Genomic DNA, 21,740 nt, shown 5'->3' on the forward strand with positions numbered 1-21,740 from the left:
GGAGCAGCATCCGAGGGAGGTGAGCCAGGAGGTGAGAGGGACTGGGACGTCCCACTAGGGTCTAGGATCTTATGCCTGGGGCTGTTTGCTGCCCTTTGGCTTGCTGAACCACCATAACCAGCCTTTCCACCAGGGGCACAGCTGTGATGAAGGACTGAAGATACGGGACTGTTAAATTCAGTGGAATTAGTCCAGGCTCGCAGTAGCTCAAGTGGCCTGTTGTTGACAATGGCACAGCTGTTGTGCCATGAGAAACCAACTACATACTGGCAAGAGAGAAAGATTGCAGATTGAATGTTTATGGCATATTTATTTACCTTTTCGTTAGGAAAGCAAACAAATTAATTGCCTATTGCATGATCAGGTTAAAGACAAGATGATTTTTTAACGTTCCTGGTGAAAATATGGTCTCTCTTTAGATGTACTCTAAAACCATCCTGAATTGAGCATCTAGAATGCTGAGGAACTCACAGAGCAGCCTGTAGCAAAGGCATATTTTCAGTTATGTACATTTGCCAGGAAGAGATCCTGTCCTCTAAGGAGCAGCTGTTTCTCTCTGTCCTTTGTTACAAGAGCAATTCTCAAAACTATTACACCAGCAGAAGGAAACCCTTTTTTCATTCAGTGTTTTCCAGTTATGGTAATTGTGATCAGCTCCTTCCTCACGAATTTTCAGTGTTAATTCACTAAAAGTGTCTGATCTCATCTACACACAGTTAGTAGTCTAAGTCTAAACTACACATCTAAACCCAGTCTTTCTGTGGGAGTGGTTAATGTTTATGGAAAGCTTGGTTTTGATTGTGGCACAAGTGACTGCCAAAACACATGTGAAGGGCTAATTATGTTAAATAGGTACTAGCGATCAGACCATATGTTCTGTCCATGTCTCATTTTTCCTTAACCAGGCTGCCTACTTGAGGTATCAGGATACTTCTCCCAGGGCTAAAACTGTAAATAAGCATCTGACTGAAGGTCAGCTCTAAGAAAAGGAGTTACAGTTCTTTGTGGTGCATTTCTACGCCCATTTAAAGGTACCCTCCAGCTCCCACTTGTTGATATGTTCCCTCAGGTAGACTGGCTCCTATTTGAATGTTTCATTCCAATATCTAGTGTTGCTTCTGGAGATCCTGGTGGGTTCTTCCTTCTGCTTTACTTCTTCTTTGAGTCCACCAGGTTGAGAAAATATACTTTTGAAGGCTAGGATTTATTTTGTATTTCTGTGATTGTAAGAAAATCTCTGTTACAGTAGTCAAAACATGAAATGTGTTATTACCTTTTCTTGGTTCTTACATTTTCTTCATTTCTTAGAATTTTCTCCTTAGTAAGAATGTAGGCTGAAAATCTAAAATGTTAGAACTGCACAGAATTTTCAAGCACACACAAGAACACTTACAAGTGCATAATAGGAAGACCTTCAGAAAATTTAAACCTTTGCTTCACCGTGTTTTTTATCTGTGATTTAGACCAACTGTCCAAATTACATGTATCTGAGAGATAGGAAACTCTGAAGAAACTGCTCCTTCAATGCTTCATGGTGGCAGCAAGCCTCTGAAGTAAATCGCCCTATCTGCATGTAACTTACTAAAAAGTAAATAAAAGGATATTGGAATTGAAAAAAAGTTTTATTTTTCTGTATCAAGTATGCGAGCCTTCCTTTCACTCCTAACTTGGGAATTCCTCCTGTCTCCTCTGTGAGCTAGTTAGCCCACATATGATAGCAGCTCTCATGTCTAGCCTGAGGTTCAGAGTAAATTCATGCTGAAGATCAAAATGAGGCTTCTAATCAGCCTTTAATTCAAAACATTTCTGCTGGCATTTCATCAACTTCTGTTGCATCTAAGATAAGAATATCACCAGAGGTTGAATAAGGCTGTGTTTATTTTTTCATTTGTACTGAGCTACATTATGTGGCATAATTATTAGGACTATTCTTAGAAATTAGGACTCACTTTATGAAAATAATGTTTGGAAATAGCATCAACTGTTTGTCTCCTACAAGTCATTCCAGCTAGTAATCTTTAAAAAGGCAGTGTCATAGTCTTAAAAGTGCGTGCAAAAGTGCCTTGGGGACAGATGGGTAAGTTTTATTTTACTGTTTTCTGTTACACTCATGCCTAGTTTACAGTGTCAACTGAATACTTTAAATTTGGCTGATTTGGTATGTAAAGATTCCAAAGGCTTGATGCATACATATCATCCAGATTTAGTTCAATGAACACTTCTACCATGCCATTATCTTAGTGGAGATATTTAACGGGACCCAGGGGAATTGGAGCTTTCTCACATACCCTGTCACATAGATCAGGATCTTGCTGTGTGTCTGCATATCTTACAAGACTGTGCTGAATATATTTTTTGGGTACTTCAAAATTACATGAGTTTTTCCAGATTTATTTGGAGTAAAAGAAAGATCCTGAAGTCCCTGTTCAGAGCAATGGATGTCAGGTTTTGTTTTATGGCTTCTTTATAACTTTATTGCCCCTTGTAGCTGCAGACCAGTACAGCAGCAGTCTGTGCACATTGAGTGAGCTTGTGCATACGTGGACTCATGGAGTCAGCATCACATTACCAAAATCGATGTGCTTATTGCTATCTTAGTAAGATTCTTGAGCATGTGCCTCATTGCAAACTCTGAATTGCAGTCACTGTCTCAGGTGGTCTGACGTTGCCAGCCTAGGTTACTTTTTTGGCTTACTCTCTCTTTTTCCCAGTTTTATGAGATTTGGTTTGTTTCTGTTCTCCATTCCAACAGCATGGAACATCATTGTGTTGTACTGAGTTATTTTGTTATTGCACCAGTGCAGCTGCATTTGTAATCAGATCTTGCATGGTGATGGTCAGGCACTAAGGGAAGTGATAAGCTGATTCACAAGCCTGAATCTGCTTATACTTTTGGAAGAGTGTCATTGATACTGGGAGCATTACAGGAAACCTGGATTTGAAGGAAACCAGGGAAAGGTGTCCTTGCCTGTGCATACTGTTGCTGCACTATAATGTAGATGCATGTATACCACAGAGTCTCACCTGATGTCCTCCTGCCTCCCTGGTGTGCCTTGTAAATGCACATTCAACTGGTAACAGTTCTTTTGCTCTGGCATGTGACTTGCCTTATTGCCTTCTATGTTCTTTCACAGGCCCAAGTTTTCAAATGGGCTGTTTCTGATGTCTGTATGCATCTCTTCATAAATGGAAGTCGACCCTATATTTCATGAGCCAATTTTATGATTTGTCCTTTTTGCAGCCAAGAAACCACAAAAATGTTTTAATATTTGGCTCTATCTACACAGAATTTGACTCATTTTGCTTGGAAGTTTTCCACTACCTTATATTCTTTCCTTGGAAAGTTCAAGAACCTCACAGTCAAATCAGTTATAGCAAAGTCACACCGTGGCCGCTTTAGCCTCTTGCAATATGCATATTTTGGTAACAGAGAGCAGCAGAAAACAAATATAATCCTGTCTTCAGACATACTATTATCAGATTAAGTAAAATAAAATAAAAAATACTTTAACTCAACCAGTACAGGTAGTGACTTTATGTTTTCCTGTTCTGGTTGTCCCATGTGGTCATGGATTTGTGACAGTGGATATGGCAATATACCAGTGGTTGGTTCATCTAGAGTGGGCTTAGGTCTATCTAGAAGTGCACAAAAGCCTTCCTACGCTTCATCCTCAGTTTCTAACATCTGAGTATTTGGGTTGTTAGCCAGTGGTACATGGAAAGAGATTTAAAATTAGACATTTCAGTACTTTTCCTGGTCATATCTTGCATAATTTTTCATGTGTTAGAAATAAACTGTTAATATGAGGTTTTGAAACATAGATTTTCAGACTTCATATCTGAAGCATTATATGACTTGATAGCATTTGGTAGCCAAAATTTTGGATGAAATCTCTACATGTGACATGGGAAATAAGGCTTCCTTTATTTTGAAATGTAGATCTATACTCAGTGATTAAAACTCCATCTTAGCTGTCCTGACATATATTTCAGTTGGTGTCAGAACCCTGTTTTTCCAAAAGTAATCTCATAGCCTCTTCCATATTGGTAGTCTGCTAAGAGAGGCAATATTTCTTGCTTCCCAAGCTCTTGCTATCCATAATTTTATAGCTTTTAGAAAATTTTCCCAGGCTATGTTGTTTATGTCTTCCCCAGGATGCCTATTGATACTGAGATTCAGCTGAAATTTTATGGCTGAAATCTAAAAGAAAAAACCCAAACAAAAAACACCCCCCCCTCCCAATGAATAACAATCTGCTCTTTGCACCACAATTATCTGTGCCTGAAGGATTAGCTGTTTCCTACTCATTTACCTTATGAATAAACTACGGTGAACTTAGGAACAAGAAAGGCCCCACAATAAGGAGGCTTGTGTAATTGCCACGTTCAACAAACCCTCTTAATCTTGGTGGTGATGTAACCTCATGTAACATAGAGAATTTTCTGAATCCCAGAAGGTTTTTGCAGATTGGGCCAAAAGAGAAAGCTGTGTATGTTAATGTGGGTAACAGTGAGAGCTGTTTCCACTGCAGGAGGTGCTCAGTATTTCATAGTGTTGAGCCTAAATAGCTACATATATTTGGTTCCATTTGAGTTCCAATTGCTTTTTTTTTTTTTAATCAATAGAAATAGTATTGGTGCCAGCTGTGCAAAATGGAAAATAAAAACCCCAAACCCATACAAAAGGCTCACCCTTGCTTTGTCTGATTTCTTCTGGAGCAAAGCTCTGGTATTGAGTTGAGTTGAGTGCCTGGCCAGGCCATTTGTCTGAAGGCCAGATTTTGTTCTGGACTGGCAGTACAGTATTTTGTGAGCTCCCCCCTGCTATCACTGCAGCTGCACCTGGCAAGGGAAACAACCCACAATCTAAAACGCTCATCAGAACAATAATGTCTGCCTCTCTCTTGACAGGTTAATTAATTGCTTGCTATTATATTTTGTGTGTGGTTTTGGATGGTTTTGATACTTCTCTTTCACATGTGCTTCCCAGTAGGATTTGAAAAGGCTGGTGCATTGTCTGCCTGTCTGTCACTTCAGATGGTGCTTGATGCAGAAAGAAGAGATGGAGAGGAAAAGAACGAGAGAGAATATGTTGGGGTGTTGCAGTTATAAAATTTTACTCACTGGGAACTGGGATAAAATAATGCTTATGGCCGACTGGAAAACAAAAACTTTTTTAAAATAAATTTTGGGGTTTGAGATTTGTTTAGCCCTTTGGAAAGCAGGGAAGGGTGGACTTCTCACTTTGGAAGGCTGCAGTTTGGGCACACATTGTCTCCTGAGAGACTTTGACATGGTCTTTCATCAACCCCATGAGCATCTGGACCCCTGGATACTGGATTTTTTTTTTGGTGGGACACCTCTTTTGTGGGGGGTGAGACAGGGGAGATAAGAAATTAAATTCTCTCCTGAGGAGACTGGAATCCCCGATGAAATGTCATGAAAAGTTCTTGTCTTAATAATAGCAGATTTTCACCTCTTAGATTACATTATTCTAGAAATTGAAGTAGCAGTGTGCAGATGATGTGCTAGAACTAAGGGAGTTGACCAGACATTATGATTTTTCAAACTGGAACATTTCCAGATATTGTATAACATTTCTTTATGTCCTCCCACCCAGAAATATATTGAGACTTATGGGAGGAAGAAGTTTGACAGTTTTCAGTGTTCTTGGAAGATCCACTGCCACTGAAAGTTTTGAAATATTTAAGTGCCTTATTCATGCATTAAGTCTGTATCAATATCCACATTCAGCATAAAGAAAGATACTATTAGAAGAGTGTTATTCATGTCTGTAGGCTTGGAGGGCATCTATTGTATTGCCTGAGACAGAAGCTTTGTCTCCACACAAGAACGTGGCAGTGAAAGATCCTGCATGCCATGCAGAGTGCTGTCCTTCCAAACGTTCACAGTAAGCTGGAAATGTACTGGAATTGCTCATGGCTTTCACCAGGCACTGCTTTTGTATCCACTCTGTGTGTGGTACTGATGCAGAAACAGGGTTCAACTTCTCATGAATGAAGGTGAAGGACCAAGAGAAAAAAAAATCAACTGAAGCACAGTGACTTATCCAAACACCCTCACTTATAACTGGATGCCATTCACAGTTTAGGGAGTTTTCATTTCTAGATTAAATGAATGCAGTGACAGAGAAGTGAGAGGCCTGAAGGTCTTGGAAGCAACCAGACTGCATAGATGTGGGAGACAGGTTATTTTTATCTGAACATTGATGGTTTTCATCTCTGTTCTATATGAGGAAGCTGGAAATAGTCCTTTTTTTTGGTACTGGTAGAATCTATAATAGTGTTGTGGCCTGAGAGCTGCCTGCTCTTTCTCTGGTGGGATGGAATTGAGCTCAGAATCAGGAGGAACTATGGGCACATGGGATTCAAAATGCAAGCCTACACAGTAAAAATGGTATCATGAATCTTTTTGGAGTACTTGAGCTGGGGAGGATGAAAAATATTCAGTATAGGTGACTCTTTATGTACTAATTTGGAAAGTAACTTCTCTTTTAATTGTTTTCCTCTAGAGAAGAATGGGTTCAGAGATGGGAGTCACAACGGCTGCTGAAATCAGATGAATGTATTTATTGCAGTGCTAAAAATTCCCTTAGTCACAAGATTCTTCCATTTTTTGGGTGGAGATGCTACTCTCAACCTTGGTACCTTGCTAACCTGGCACCACCCCTGTCTCTCCCCAGGGGGCAAATTCATAATTGAACTGAGAGACATGCCCCAGAGCAGCCTGCTGTAAAACTGCAGGTCAAACACAGTGATGTATAAGTAACCTGTACTGCAAATATAATTGTAAACTTAGAGTACTTGGTAAATCTTGCACACAAAATCTTGAATGATTTTGTTCTGAGCTAGTCATCTGTTGAGGGTGGGGGAAATATCTGACTGGCTGGGCTAACATTTATATTGCAGCATCTCCTTTATTAAAGGAAGAATCAGCCTTTTATTCCTAAAAATGAATACTGTCTCCTATGTGCTGCAAACTAGAAAGAATCCTTTCATGCATTTAAGTTTTCTTCTGTTTCCCACAGTCTTCCTGGTTTGTTATATGCAGTCTATTAATGTGTCTCTGCTCTTGCTTGGCAAAGTAATCCTGAACACTGCAAGTGATAAGCTTTAAACTATTTTAATGATCATCTGTCCAAGTAGTTTCAGTCCAAAAACAACTTCCTCTCCCCCCCCCCAGAAGAAACCCACAGCTGATGTTTTAATGCAGTTTTGTTACAGTTCTGAAGGGACATCTTAAGGAACAAAGAAACTTCATGGTCAATAAATGGATTTAGGAGGCTGGTAAGTACACTGGCATCCTGCTAATTTTTTGGTTTGCCTGATAAACACCACCAGTGACCACCTTCTGCTGGTATGTCACATGCATATTTCATCAGGGACAACACTTCAAATTCCATGTACAAGTAACCTGCTCTTTTTTTAAAGAGAAGTATGCAGGCAGATGTAACTAGTCTTGAAAGGTAAGTGCCAGCAGTAAATATGCCATGTAGAACTTAAACTGGAAATAGAAACTGCAAAGTGTGCCTCAGTGCAGCATTGTGTGCCACTCCTGCAGATTACAGTCACAAAAGGTCTCTAGTGAGCAAAATCTGCCTGGTAGTGGCAGCAGTGGCAATTCATTCTCCCATGGTCCCCTTTGTGCATAATCATCAGCAAGATCTCCAGACATATCAAAGATCTCCTTTACTGCCTCATCTCCTAACTCTGGTTTCACCACAGAAATGCTCTCTGGAGAACTCCCTTAATGCAAAGTTTCCACTGAATGCTGCAAATGTTGCCTTTCATTGCTGTGAGAATCTTTGGAAAGACACCAGCCCAAATTATAAATAAAATATATAAATAAATAAATAAAAATACCAGCCCATTTTAAAGATAACCAGTGCAGAGTTCTTTGCCTTTAGCTTGCCCAAAACCCTAGTTGCACAGAAAAACATCTCCCCCAGCAAACTCAATGGCGTGTTCACTCTGACACATACATGATCATTGGAGTACTTCTTACTGGTGGCTGCTTTACTGTAGGTGAATTTTGGACATCCAGAACATCCAATTTTTTTATTATATTAAATTTATATTTCTTCCCACACTCCTTTGTGTGGAGAATGTAATTAAAAGATGCTGGAATGGGTCTGCTGTGTTTATTTCAGTATTGATTTTTTCCTAAGTAAGCTAATAATGTAAATTTAAAAATAAGTGGCATTTGGAATCACAAGGAAAAGGATAAAGATATTTATTTTCTGAATAGATGTTATACCTCTGAAAGAGATGAGTTGTCATAAGCAGTAGACAAACAGTAGCTTTCCCTGGCATTTTGGGAAGGCTTCTTCTGAAGCATACTGGATTGGGGTGAATTCTCTTGTCCATATCAGCACCTGGTTGTGAAGAAATATGTATGCCATGTTGGCTTGACAGGTCTGACACAGGAATTCAGTCCTGGGTTTTCCTGAGGTCACAAAGCAAGTCCTCTATGGTTCCCCTCTGCTGTTAGCAAACTTCTGCTCATCAACAGCAAGCTCTTGAATAAAGGAATCTTCAGCAGGATGATGCACAGCATTGCTGTTATTTGTCCTTGTGCTGATTACTCCAGCCCTCAGTGTAAGTATTAGTGTCAGTCCCTCGGGCAAGCTGGTGATGAAGCTCTAAGAGAATGTTTAAGCTAAATAATAGGAATACATTGAAATGGTGCTATTCACAGAGTCGGGGCTAATGCTTGCAATGGCAGTAGCTTAGAACATAATCTGTGTATTAAATAGATGTGTAAATTGGATTTGGAAATATTCATGGGGGCAAGGGGCTGGGGGAACCTCTTGGGTATCTGATTCCAATCCTCTCTTATCACAGGCCCAGAGTCCGATAATCCCTCTCATAAACTTGTGTAATCTCTTTGATATGCTTCTCCCAGGTTCTAGAGGAGAGCCTTGAACTATCGTTCATCTCAGTTCAAGTGTCTGCTTTGAACAGAGGATGAAATCTGAATGTCACAGTTGTCTGAGTATCCTAATAGCTGTTGCACTAGTGGCTTTTCTCTTTCTTACATTTGCTTTCTCTGCTCAATTGAGCTGTCACTTCTGCATTCCTGGAGACAAGTTTAAATGGAATTTTAATGTATTAAAAAGTGGAAGTAAGCTACATATAGTTATTTACCCATCTTTCAAAAAACCTTCAACAAGATTCTGGGTAACTGGTTGACCAATGCAATTTTTTTGCACCATGGAGCCAAAAGATAGGTCTGAAAAAACATGTGAACTAGTGTTGTCTGGGGTGATATGCTTGGTTCCTCAGGGTTCAGATAAACCTAGCTGACTACAGTTGCAATGAATAATTCACAGTCTCTAAATTTAGCTTTGATCTATGTGATTGTGTTGTGAACTTGAAACATACTCACATACATCAAGCTCAGGAGTTTCAGCAGTCTTACCTTTCCCTCTCTCATAAAAACACCCTTCTGACCTTAAATTCTTCTTCAAGTGCTTCTTCTGGTACTCTTTCAGCTGTACCAGAGTATTAAGGTGCATTGATTTAGATATCTCAAATATTTATTTTAAAAAAATTACTGAGACTTTTCAGAGGGTCATGTGTCATGGAGGAGTTGCAAGGATATTGTCCTGTCTGGCCTAGGAAAAGGGTAAAGATGAGATACTGTTTCTTTTTATACATCGTCCAGTGATTTAACTATAGAATGATGTAAATATTTCTCTGAAGAGGAGCTATTCTGACTTTATTAGAAGGTAGATTTTTAAAATTAGGGTCAGTATATGCTCCCTTCCATTTTCCTGGAATCTAGTTCCCCCTTGCAGGGGAGGAAGCCTTGATCTCAAAGTCAAACCAGTTTTGAAAGAAAAAATATCTTTCATTAGACCAGTTATTCGGTTGGAAAGATCAGATGAGTTTCCAGGCACATGTGCCCTTCAGATACAAATATAAAAGTCACAGAAACTGCACAGGGAGTGTAGGCTGGCATAAAAATCCTGATGAGGTTGCAAGATGAGGAGAAAAGATACATGACAGTGGGCGGCCGGACCAGGGGACCATGGAGTGGTATCAGCACTGGAGCAGAAGGAAGATGTCTTCCTTTTGGAGATGGAAAACAGGAAGGTGGTTGTGATTTATGTAAAAGACAAGGGCTTGAAGGTTCAGAAATTTGGAGTGAGGTAGAGAGATAAAGAGATTGAGACTAACAAGCTGAGCAAACTAACTGATCAAACAGCCTGGGACAAACAGCCAGGTAGCATGTGAGGTGAAGTCTGAGCCTGGGGCCTGGAAGAGAAGAGGCACATCAACTCTGGAAAGAGAGCTGCATAAGGAAATAAAGAATTATTATGATTAGAGGTATAGGACATGGATATACAAATAAGTTAAGAAGAGATTTCTCAGAAGAAGAGAGGAAGGAAGTCTGGGACCCAGCAGTGAACCTGATGAACAGAGCTGGGGCTGAGAAAGGGATAGAAGGACAGGGAGAGAAAGTACCAGGGTAGGGGACACACTGGAGTTGGAAATGCAGAAAGGGTCAAACTCTTGACATCTGAGGGGGGAAAAAAATCTGTACTTCCTAGAGGATTTTCAAGGTAGAACCAGAGAGCTGGAGACTGCTGAGCCTTGGGACTGTGTGCTCTGCCATGAGTCAGTTAAAGTACTCCTGCTGTTGGCTACCCTGCTGGTGCGAGTGGCAGAGAGGTTTTCTCTATGGCATCGCAACTGTGGCAGTTCCTGTGGCAGTAGGAAACCACAGGCTGAAGTTTCTGTGTTCATGATTTGCTTTTATTAAGCCTAGATTACTCCACAAAGCATGCTCCAGTGGAAGCTCATCATTAGGATTGTCTTACCAAGCAACTAAGGGTTAGGCAATGCCACAGTCTGGGCATCCTATTCCTTATGGTTTTGTTTTCCCATAACTAAATTGCAATCATGAAGCAAAGGTACTAGTTAGTATCAAATCTATTTTTTTGCTGTGGTGCAGGTATGAAAAACTAACCCAGTGCTACTTGAATAGGGTATGGAAGGAAAAGCTTCCAGTCAAATGAGACCTGTTAACCAGCAGTTTGAGGAATTTGCATTCACTTTTGAGTAGCTAGAAAATGGCTCCATCCCTTCAATTTTTAAGAAGTAGTTTAGTAGTTTTCATTCCAGCACTGGTAGTAAAAAGTCTTATTATGTTGTACAGGAAAGACACAGGCCTGGAAAACTAGGAAGCTATTCCAGAATGTTTTGATTAGCTTCAGGATAACAAAAAGAGGTTAGATGAGTTAGTGAAAAGGCTTCCCTGGTGAAATCTGGCATGGGTTCTATGACAAATCTTAATGGATGTCAAGCCTCAAAAACTCTTCCGAATTCACCCAAGTGTAATTTTAAATTAGGCCATCAGACTTGTTTTCAGGGAGAGGAAACATAAATGAGCCTGAGTGCTTAAGTGAGATGATACAGATGAAAATGTTTCTGTAATTTTAATGGATGTGAGATTTATGTACTAGGCAAACTACATTATAATAGAATTTTCATTAATTTATATTAAGAATGTCTCTCTTTTCTCCATTTGTCCGCATGGGTGTAAAAGTCTATTAATAATAAATAGTATTATACTGAAGATTTTTTTCCAGTTTTGACCCTTTGAGGCAAATGAGAACTTCTCATGATAAATCAAGTGCAGAAAGAAATATAGTGCCTGTGTAGTATTTCAAGTTGCCAGGTCCCAGAGCCTAATCTTTCCTGTAATGATGTGAACAGCGGGTAGCCTAGAGAAGGGCAACAAAGCAAACAGAGAGGCTAATTTGACACATTATGTAAATTTGGGATTGGCTGAAACGCACGCTTCAAAATCTGCATTCTTCTTCCCTTCAGACAGTTTTAGCTCATTTTGGAATATGCTCTTTTAGTAATAAGAAACCTCTGAATGTCTTATACCAGGCCAGAATACAAGCTGTGAATTCCTCTTTTTCTCACCTTTGCTTTGACTCAGGGAAGAACATCCATTGCGTTTTTGCAGCTGCTATAAATATTTTGCCTGTTAGATTTATAGCAATGTTTAATGAATGAATGGCAGTGGTTTGCTTATCAAGCCACATAGCCATGCAGACCTTTTCAGTAAGACAAGGGCAAAGTGAGCCTTGCTGTGCCTTTTTAAAAAATGATTGCTAGAATATAAATGCCAAGTCTAGTTAAAATAATGCACACAGCTAGCTGTTAAACCAAAAGTATTGCTGCAACAGTCACAGCTCAGAAAAATCACAAGTGAAGAAAGCTTCATAAATTCAAGTGAATGGAAACAGAGGCTTCTGCAGGCAGTGTAATTGCTGTTCAAGGACTTCTGCTGAGTCTCCAAGAGGCAGTAGCATGCAGTGGAATGTACACTGTGTGTTGGTGTGACATGTTTTACTGAGCTGCTCCTTGGGACAACAAAGTCAGATGATTTTGATTTGCCTAGTGGGAAACAACAGTGGTTATTTAGGAAATTAGTCATCTTCTTGGATTGTAGGCAGTGAGGGATGGAGTATGAGGGAATGCCCTGGGTAGCAGATCAGTCCTGTCCCCAGGAATCCCACTGCATGAGGTGTGGTCCTGCCACTGAAATTCATGCTCAAGTCTTCTTTCCAGTTGCTTGGCAGAGGAAAAAGTTTTGCATGCTGAGCAGGAGAGCATATGTGTAAATCAGGGTAGCTTTGTAAATCAGTTTTGAATTCCTTAGAAAGATATATATCAATTAAATGCAATTAAAATGCAGAATGATTTGTAACTCTGGTTTTCTTTATGATCTGCTTTAAAATGTAGATGTGACTAGGATTTGTTGAGTCAGACATGTATCTGGGTCAAACTGGTGTTAGACTGCTGATTTACCTAACAGCTTAGTTAGAGTGACTTACTTTTGTGCCTGGATTTCTAAATATGAAAAGATGCATTAATAACCTTTTTATTTGTGCTCCAGATGGTAATAAAAAACAACAGGTTTTAAAACTATAACAAATGAGAAAAGAATAAGTAAGCAAGAGAGCATTTGTGTTCTTGCTACTACATACAGACAGTAGCCACTGTCAGCTGTAAATACCGCTGCACTATAAATCTATACATTGGACATTAGCTATAGGCTGTTCTTAGACAGTATATCAATAAAAGTATTGCCATACTGGGGTTTTTTTTTCATTCAATTATGACTATGTGTAGAATTGTAACAGCAGCAGTTTAACTGCTAAATTGAATGTCAAATGTTGTTAGCAGGAGAGGGTACAAATGAGGTAAACCTGTACTGGGGATTTGAAAAGAGTAGACCTATCTTTTGTAAGATGAAAACAAAAATATTGGCAAGAACTGTTCTAACTGTGGCTTGATGCTGGTTGAGATATTATGGGGGCCACTTTCCCAATTAGGATGCTAAGGTTGGGCTGTTAAATCTTTATGTAGACATTGAAAAAAAACACTTTAATGCTGACATTCCACATTATTCCCCAGAATAAGAAGGAGGGTGCTTTACAGATTTAGAGACATAAAATTGGTCTTAGTGACTGATACTTTATGTACCATGTTTTTGTTTGTCCTTTGATGGTTTATTTAAAATGCTATGTCTGTATCAATTCCTTAATCTTTGGAGAGAAATAATGTGAGAGAATATGATTTATAAGTGGTGAAGTAAATTGATAGTATGTTTGCCTTGAGTTTATAGTTTAAATGCCACTAGTTTGGTTGGTAGGTTTTGATGGTATTTATTTTCTTACTAAGTATATCCAGATAAAGTGCACTGCAAATGCATTATGCCACAAAAACTTGTGACTTTGCCTTCTTTTTAGTTTTTCATGAAATTATAGTTTTTTATAGGCAACTTACAGCTAAGGGAGAATAGCAGCTGTGAGAAAAAGAGTTGTGAAGAGACTGATGGTATGTTTGGTGAGGTATTTGGGTTTATGTGAAATGCACATTAATGTTCAAGTTGTGCCACACAGAACATTAAACTACATAGAGAGGTAAGTTCATCACAAGAGCTCATTCTGACATCACATTATGATTTTAGTAGTCTCCTGATAGCCAGATGGAATTAAACAGAAGAAAAAAAATCTATCATGTTGAAATCAGAAATGAGGACAATCTGTCAAATCTAAACAAAAAGAACTCTCTTTAAAGCTGGAAGTGGTATCTAATTCTGTGATTTCATTGCCAAGGTTAGTTGCTACTTTGAGTGACGCATGCCATGTACTTTACAAATACAGCTTCTTTTTCTGCATAAGTAACATTCAAGTTGAGTCATATTCTCATTGAATGCCCAAATTTATTGCATTTTTATGGGATTTTTTTTGAGACTTTGGTTTTATATGACTAAGCAGCTATAAAACTAGATTAAAAAAGCAGCATTGCAAGTTAGATAGGACTGATTAGAAACAGTATGTGATTTTGGCTATGTTCCCTGTTTGTCTGGGTCTTATTCAGTCCCCCTGCAGTGCTAGGGGGATTTCAGAAACTGTTTGAATTCCTGAAAGAATAAAAAAGGCTTCTGGAAAATATGACAGGAAAAATTTATGGAAGATTTATAGAAAAAAATATTTTCTTTCCTGAACCTTGAGAGAGACAAAAAAACAAATTAATATCAGCTTATTATGTTTATGATGGGAGTATATAATTTTGGTATAACAACTATTAACTGCTTTAGCCTAAGAAATAGCTCTATGAGTCTTAAAATACATGTGAAGAAAATCTGTAAAATAAAATTTTGTAATGCATATATATGACTAACTTCTTGCAGTCAGTGAGAGTGGGTGCATGTAATGCATAGATCAGCTTACTTTTTGTGGTCAGAGGGTTAGTATGACGAAGAAACTGAATTATTTTTTTCAAATAATTTGTTTTATATTCTGAAATATGAAAAGATGAGGCTTAAACTAACAGATGTGAATAGACATCACTGGGAATAATTTTTAGATCTCCAAAGATTGGACTTTTTTTTAATTTATCAAAATGAGTATGGTACTACAAAATAATACTGCTTTCCATTTAAATTTTCTGTTGTCCAACAGAAGTTACCCGGTTTTGAGGGTTCTGGTTAACATGAATGATCTGGGAAAGCAAAGAACCCGTGAGTGGAAACTCCTCTACTCTTGTTTTGGTCAGAAAAAATAAGTTCAGTAATCTCTTACCTTTTTTAATGAAAGTAGGATTTTGGTTATAATAGTGAGCAAGCCATCAGAGTTAGTTTCTTTAGAAAAAAATCATCACAGTCTCTTTTCTTGGATGCTTTATAGTTGTATTTTTAGTCTGTGAGTGTGGTGGGGAGGAATAGTGATTTTTAAAAATCGTTTTAAGTTCACACATGTATTAAATCTCATTATGTGCCTGTGAAGAAATTTATTTAAAGCAACGTTTTGATCTAAGTTCTTTAAAGGCAATTCTGTACCTGCATTAGAGAATATTAAGTGTTGTATTTTCAAGGGCTTATTAAATATTCAGTCATTTTCTTTTTCCATTGTCAAGTATGTCAAGGGCAAACCTTCTGTGTCCTGGAATGTAACTCAAACTAAATGATTCTTAAAAGCTGCTGTTAAGTGCTCATGATACAAAATATACATTACACAGTGAAGGGAGTTGAAAGAGGAGTTGTTGAGATCCAACCCCAGAACAAGTTGTATCCAGACAAGATACATATATTTTTTTTTGGAAATATATTTTTTGGGATTTATTTTTTTGAGAAAACACTGAAATATGGTGAGAGATTTTATTCTAAACTTAAATATGAAGCAAGAAGTTAGGATGACTGTGGCTATTAACACTTTGCTATTCATTAACCTCTTCACTGACTATGACCTGTCCATTTTAGAACACTAAAGAATTGTGTAGAAAAAATTACCTATTTAAGGGCATGGGATGGACAGAAAAAACTTATTTTAAATATGGACTAGGGTTAGCCTGATTTTTTAATATGTATAATACACCTGAGTGCGAGGGTTAATTTCCAGCTCCACGGTTGCTTTGTTTGGACTCTGTCTAAGCTGTTGAGCCTTAGAATGGCTCAGCAAGGCCCTGGCTCCATCCCAGGACAATGACCAGTCCCATGTCTGGGTTTGCTTGAAAAAGAAGCATATATTTGTGGGTCATATGTGAGCCACAGCATCCTCTGACCTTGTGCCTTTTCCTACTGGGAAATCCAGACATGGCCCATGAGCTAAGACTGTTGTCAGGTCGTTTACAGCCACAATTTTTAGTGACCTTAATTTTTCTAGGCACTTAAGGAGCCATGTGCAAAGTAAAACATGACTTTGGACTCATAAAAGTTCTGCTAATCCACAGACTGCTCAATTTGGTGTTCTAGAATTGGTTGTCAATTTTGAAATTGCTTTAAACTCTGAGCTACTCAGTCCCCCATGAAACACTGATTTCAAAGTAAGAATCATAAAGTTTTCTTTATAACTTTTAACAAGTTATCTGCAGGCACCTCACACTCTAGATTTATGTGCTTCATTGAAAATTGAGGAATATATGATTAATCCACTTACTGTGAATGTTAGTGGAACTTAGCAACAGAGCTTGGCTGGTGATCATGTCAATAGACAAGCTGGGAGGTGGAATCTCTACTGTCTGAACGTGTGATGCTGACACACAAGAACAAAATTGGGTGCACACTGCCTTCAAACTGTGAGCAGAGGGAATCAGCAGCCTCCTGAGAGCTTTAACTGCTTAATGAGGAATGCTCTACATGCTGTGTATTACATACTGAACATTTTTGTAACTTTTAACAGCTCTCTTCTGGCAGAAATGGACTGAACTTTTTATTAATTCAATTTGAATTTCAAATGGTGGCCGCAGAGTGTGCCTACAACCATTCTGTCACTTAGAAAGATGGTTCCTTCAGGAGGAAAAAAGAAAACCTAAATGAAGAAAGTTAATTTTATCACATCCATTGAAGCAAACGAGAAGCAATTACTTAAAAAAAAGACAACCCCTTTTTAAGAAACGAGGAAAAGATCATGATTACATGGATATTATTTGAAATTTTTTCTTCAGCTTTTTTTTGAAGACTCCCAAAAAATGTGTTAGGGCTGCAATCTTTGGTTTAAAAAAGGAGGTGAATAAGATGTTTTGCTCTATACCAAGGCTGAACTTGTCTTGCAACTAGTCAAAACCAAAGTTTTCAGAACTTCTCACAGTGAAAGGCTGCTAATGAGTCAAACAGAAAATTGTCTCTTGCTGTAACCTTTCTGAAATAATGATCAGGCTAACTCCTTTTAGATTTTTGTGCTTCATAAGAGTAAAAATGAAAAAAACCAGAAAGTTGTGTGTGCTACCCTGGCTATTGTGACTGAGGAACTATTGCAGGACTGAGGAATAGAACTTGGTTGAGCACATCCACCAGAGAATCTGTGAGTTCAAATCTGTACTGGCTTTTTCTGAAATGTGGTGCTTGCCCACATGACAAAAATGGATGTATTTTTAGGGGCTAATTACTTTAGAGAAGCTGGATTTAGGATGAAGGAGAAGGAAAGCATAAAATGGGGATAGTACATGACTTCATTTAGTTTCTATCATTGCAGCTGTGTATGAAAAGCTTTTCAACATATTGCCTGATAGGTAACATAATACTAACAAAGCATCTTTGTTAATATAAGATTAATCCCTAAGCATTTTTTGTTTGACTGATAAAATGTTCCGGCTTGCATTGGTCCTTGCATTTGCTTCTTGCATGTTCCCTGAATCCTCCAATTATTGCAATAACAGTGTAGGTCTCTTGTGTATGAGGCTTCATCTTGCTAGGTGCTATGCAAGCTCTGTCCTCATCCAAGGAGCTGGCAGTTTAAAACCAAATGCAATGAGAGATAAAAGAAATGTGTGTCTTTGCTCAAAATCAGTGATGGTATGCATATGCATGGAAAAATGTGTACAGCTTATTGTTTTACATTTCTATCAATGCTTATTGCAGGCTTACCAAGAAATCTGTCACCAGATTGATAGTGTTTTCTTGTCTTTGTTCTAACCTCTGGAACATGACTGTCTTTAGGATAGATTTTGGGCATTACTGAATGTCTTTTTCCTTCAGGGATAATAAAACACTGAATGTAGGTGCACAGCTAAAAATTCCAATCTACCTTGCCAAGTGCAATGTCAATGCAGTGTCAATGTTAAGCAAAACAGTAATAAATAGCTTGTCAGGCAGTTCTACCTGTAGTTACTCTCGTGATATTTGGCATTTTTTAGAAGATTTCTGAACCTGAATGGACTCTGAAATACAGTCCAGAAAACAGTGGTAATTATTTATGTACTGTTGGGTTCACTGTGCTGTTGAATGCACAGTTAATCCTTGTCATATCTCTGTTGTTGGTAAATTATTTAATTGGTAAATTTTACTTTGGTTAGGCTGAATGTAGTTTTCTTTTATTTTCAGGCAAAAAAATTTTCACAGTTGTCTGAAATCACCAATGTTGCTGTTGAAGAGGTTGCCCAGTATTTTATCTGTCAAAACTTCCCTCCCAAATTACAAACTACAGTGCTGACTTAGCTTCAGTGACTCAGCCTCCAAAGATTTGCTTTTTCCATGCTTGACTGTGTAGAAGGATCCTGGAGGATGCTCTAGGACACACCCAAGGGTCATTCTTAGCCCACCAGTGGCTTAGAGTCTGATACATTCTCTGTCTCTCTTGTGGAGAAGTTTTGCAAAGATCTGCTGAGATTAATTCACTTAGGTTTTATAAATCTTGTTGTATTTGCTGACTCTCACAAGTTGTCTCACACAAGACTGAGGCTTTTTTGTGTATGTTGGTGTCAGGTGCTGTGAGCTATGAGCATGCAGCAAATTTGTAGTTAAGGCAAAGGCAGAAAAGCCTGTTCAGTAAAAATCAGACAGTGTAAGATTGTTTGCTTAGCTTGTGGCTAGAAGTCCAGACTGGATGATAAGTGTTCAGTTCAGTCTCTGACTCAGTACTTTTTGAAAGGTAACAGATTTAGAGTGTTTGCAATTGTAGGGCATGGTGTAATAACTTTTGTTTCCTTGACTGGGGAAAGGAAGCTATAAATAACCTGCAAATATCTGATATAGGTAGTTATATGGGATTTTTCATAGATCCATCTCATGAATCTGAATGTAATAAATTTGCCAGACCTGCACTGCAAATTTAAGCTTGTTTCCAGAATAAAAGGAATTCTCTTTACAGGTTGTGGAGACAATATTTTATTGTCTAACAAGTGTTCTGTGTTAGAAAAATACCAGCATTCAGTATTGTGCAAGCCTAAATGAGTTCCTGTGGCACATAGCACTAAATATGAATGCTAATACTAAATTCAGTCATTGATATCCGAAGTACGCGAAATCAGTTTTGCCACAATGCTGTATCTTGGATTAAAGTGGCAGAACAGAGGCATTCCTGCTTATGGCTGTTATTTTGTCTGCCTTGCAACTAGATTTTTCCAATGACATTGAAGATTTCAGTGTGGTAACTAGGTACTAGATATTTTTAACCTGTTTTGGCATCTTTTTGCCTGCTTGGGCCCCTAACACTTTCAAAAATCTTCATGTCTCCAGAAGGCTTTTTTCCCCAGAATAATATTGGCTATAAAATGTTTATTAAGATGCAAATTCAAAATAAAAACTGTTGTTATTTATATACCACACCACTGCTGCTGAATGCTAGCTAAACTGGTTGTATTGTCATTGAAAAGAAGTTGGCTATTGTAGCAAAGGAGCAGCTGACTTCAAAACACCTTTTCATTTGGTGTATATTCCTCAGTGTAAGAAAATCTATCTCCTGCTCTAGCTGTTTGGCTCAGTGTTAATTTTTGAGATCCTATATTGAATGTTCTCTGTTATTCAATGCTTGGCTGTGATGGCTGAGTTGAAGATCAGGCAGTCTGTGCCTTTTAAGTCCTAAATAATCTTTTGTGATGGCTGTTTCCAGATTATTTACCTGCATTTTATCAATTCACATGCCTCTACTAGAAATGAATTTGTATTTTTCTTTTTGTTTGGATTGCCCTGAATTTGTAACCTGATTAGCAGGATTGTGGATCCTAAGAATGGGACAAAGCTCAGCCACCACAGTGTATGAGGTTCTGCAAGGGTTACTTTTAGGGCTGCCTGAGAGAGTCAGTGATGGATGACTACAAACATAATAGGCTATGCAACCAACTCTACCTGTAACACAGAAGGCATTTTCCATCAGTAAATATCCTGCATTTTTAAATAAATGAAAATATAAATGAAACCCAGAATTTGGATCTGCTCCTAGATCCCTGTGAGGTGCTCTTCAAGATGTGTGAGTTCTGAACCATAATCTCAAGACTGTTAGGGTCAGCCCACATGTTCCACTGTGTGAGAGCGGGACATGTGTAAATACTGCTGTGGTTGGTGTGTATTGGTGTCTGCTTGAAAGGAATCGTGACAACTGAATCAAATTCAGACAATTTAGTACAGATTAAAGAAATTGTTGCCACTTTCCTAATGAGTTGCATTTTGTCACGATTGACAAAATCCATTGCCAAGGCTTTTCCTGCTTCTGGACTCCTGACCTGCATGTGAGAGCTGTCTGCTGCTCTTCTCTGGCCTAGATGGAAATTTTTATGTGTATGAATTTGTCAGCCATTTGGGGAAGAATGAGTAAAAGTTTTACTATAAACACAGACATCATTTGTATTAATGTGAAGACCTGTGTGGTTCTGATGTCTCTTTTATCTGTTTGTGTTTCAGTTCATCGCTTTTGCCTCTTTATTCTTCATCTTAGTTTCAATCACAACCTTCTGCCTGGAAACACATGAGGCTTTCAACACTATTATAAACAAAACTGAGCAGGTCATCAATGGGACAGAAGCTGTGTTACAGTATGAGATTGAGACAGATCCTGCACTGACATACGTGGAAGGAGTCTGCGTGGTATGGTTTACATTTGAATTTTTAGTACGTGTTATTTTTTCTCCCAACAAACTTGAATTCATCAAAAACCTCTTGAATATCATTGACTTTGTGGCCATCCTGCCCTTTTACCTAGAAGTGGGCCTGAGTGGGCTCTCCTCCAAAGCTGCTAAGGACGTGCTTGGTTTCCTCAGGGTGGTAAGGTTCGTCAGGATCCTCCGGATTTTCAAGCTCACCCGCCACTTTGTGGGCCTCAGGGTGCTGGGCCACACTCTGCGAGCCAGCACCAATGAATTTCTGCTGCTGATAATATTCCTGGCACTTGGTGTTTTGATATTTGCCACTATGATCTACTACGCAGAGCGGGTGGGAGCCCAGCCTAATGACCCGTCAGCGAGTGAACACACACAGTTCAAAAACATCCCCATCGGCTTCTGGTGGGCTGTAGTCACCATGACCACCTTGGGATATGGTGATATGTATCCACGGACTTGGTCAGGCATGCTGGTGGGAGCCCTGTGTGCCCTGGCGGGAGTGCTCACCATAGCCATGCCCGTGCCTGTGATAGTTAACAATTTTGGGATGTACTACTCCCTGGCCATGGCAAAGCAGAAATTGCCAAGGAAGCGAAAGAAGCACATCCCTCCTGCTCCTCAAGCCAGCTCACCCACCTTCTGCAAGACTGACTTGAACATGGCCTGCAATAGCACGCAGGGTGACATCTGCCTGGGCAAGGACAACCAGCTGATGGAACACAACAGATCATCAGGTAGGACCCCACTGGAAATGCATGTCCTCTGAAAACACTTTATAGACCAGTATGTTTGGTAGGGGTCAGAAAGCAGCCAGTCTTTCTGCCAGGAGAAGATGTAGCTCCCACCCTTCTCCCCTCCAACATTTGCGTGTGTCAGTCT

The 21,740-nt window shown here is 38.9% G+C and overlaps 1 protein-coding gene across 8 annotated transcripts in view; it reads left to right on the forward strand.

Annotated features, from left to right (window-relative positions):
- The window catches only part of KCNC2 (potassium voltage-gated channel subfamily C member 2), a 101,326-nt gene that overhangs the window by 70,276 nt on the left and 9,310 nt on the right, over positions 1–21,740 (forward strand). For all 8 annotated transcript variants that reach the window (XM_066549978.1, XM_066549973.1, XM_066549980.1 and 5 more), the window contains exon 3: positions 20,665–21,595. In XM_066549978.1, coding sequence (XP_066406075.1) covers positions 20,665–21,595 — 931 coding nt within the window. The remainder of the gene's footprint in view (positions 1–20,664; positions 21,596–21,740) is intronic.

The sequence above is a fragment of the Molothrus aeneus genome, chromosome 5 (genome assembly GCF_037042795.1).
Source record: "Molothrus aeneus isolate 106 chromosome 5, BPBGC_Maene_1.0, whole genome shotgun sequence".
NCBI lineage: Eukaryota > Metazoa > Chordata > Aves > Passeriformes > Icteridae > Molothrus > Molothrus aeneus.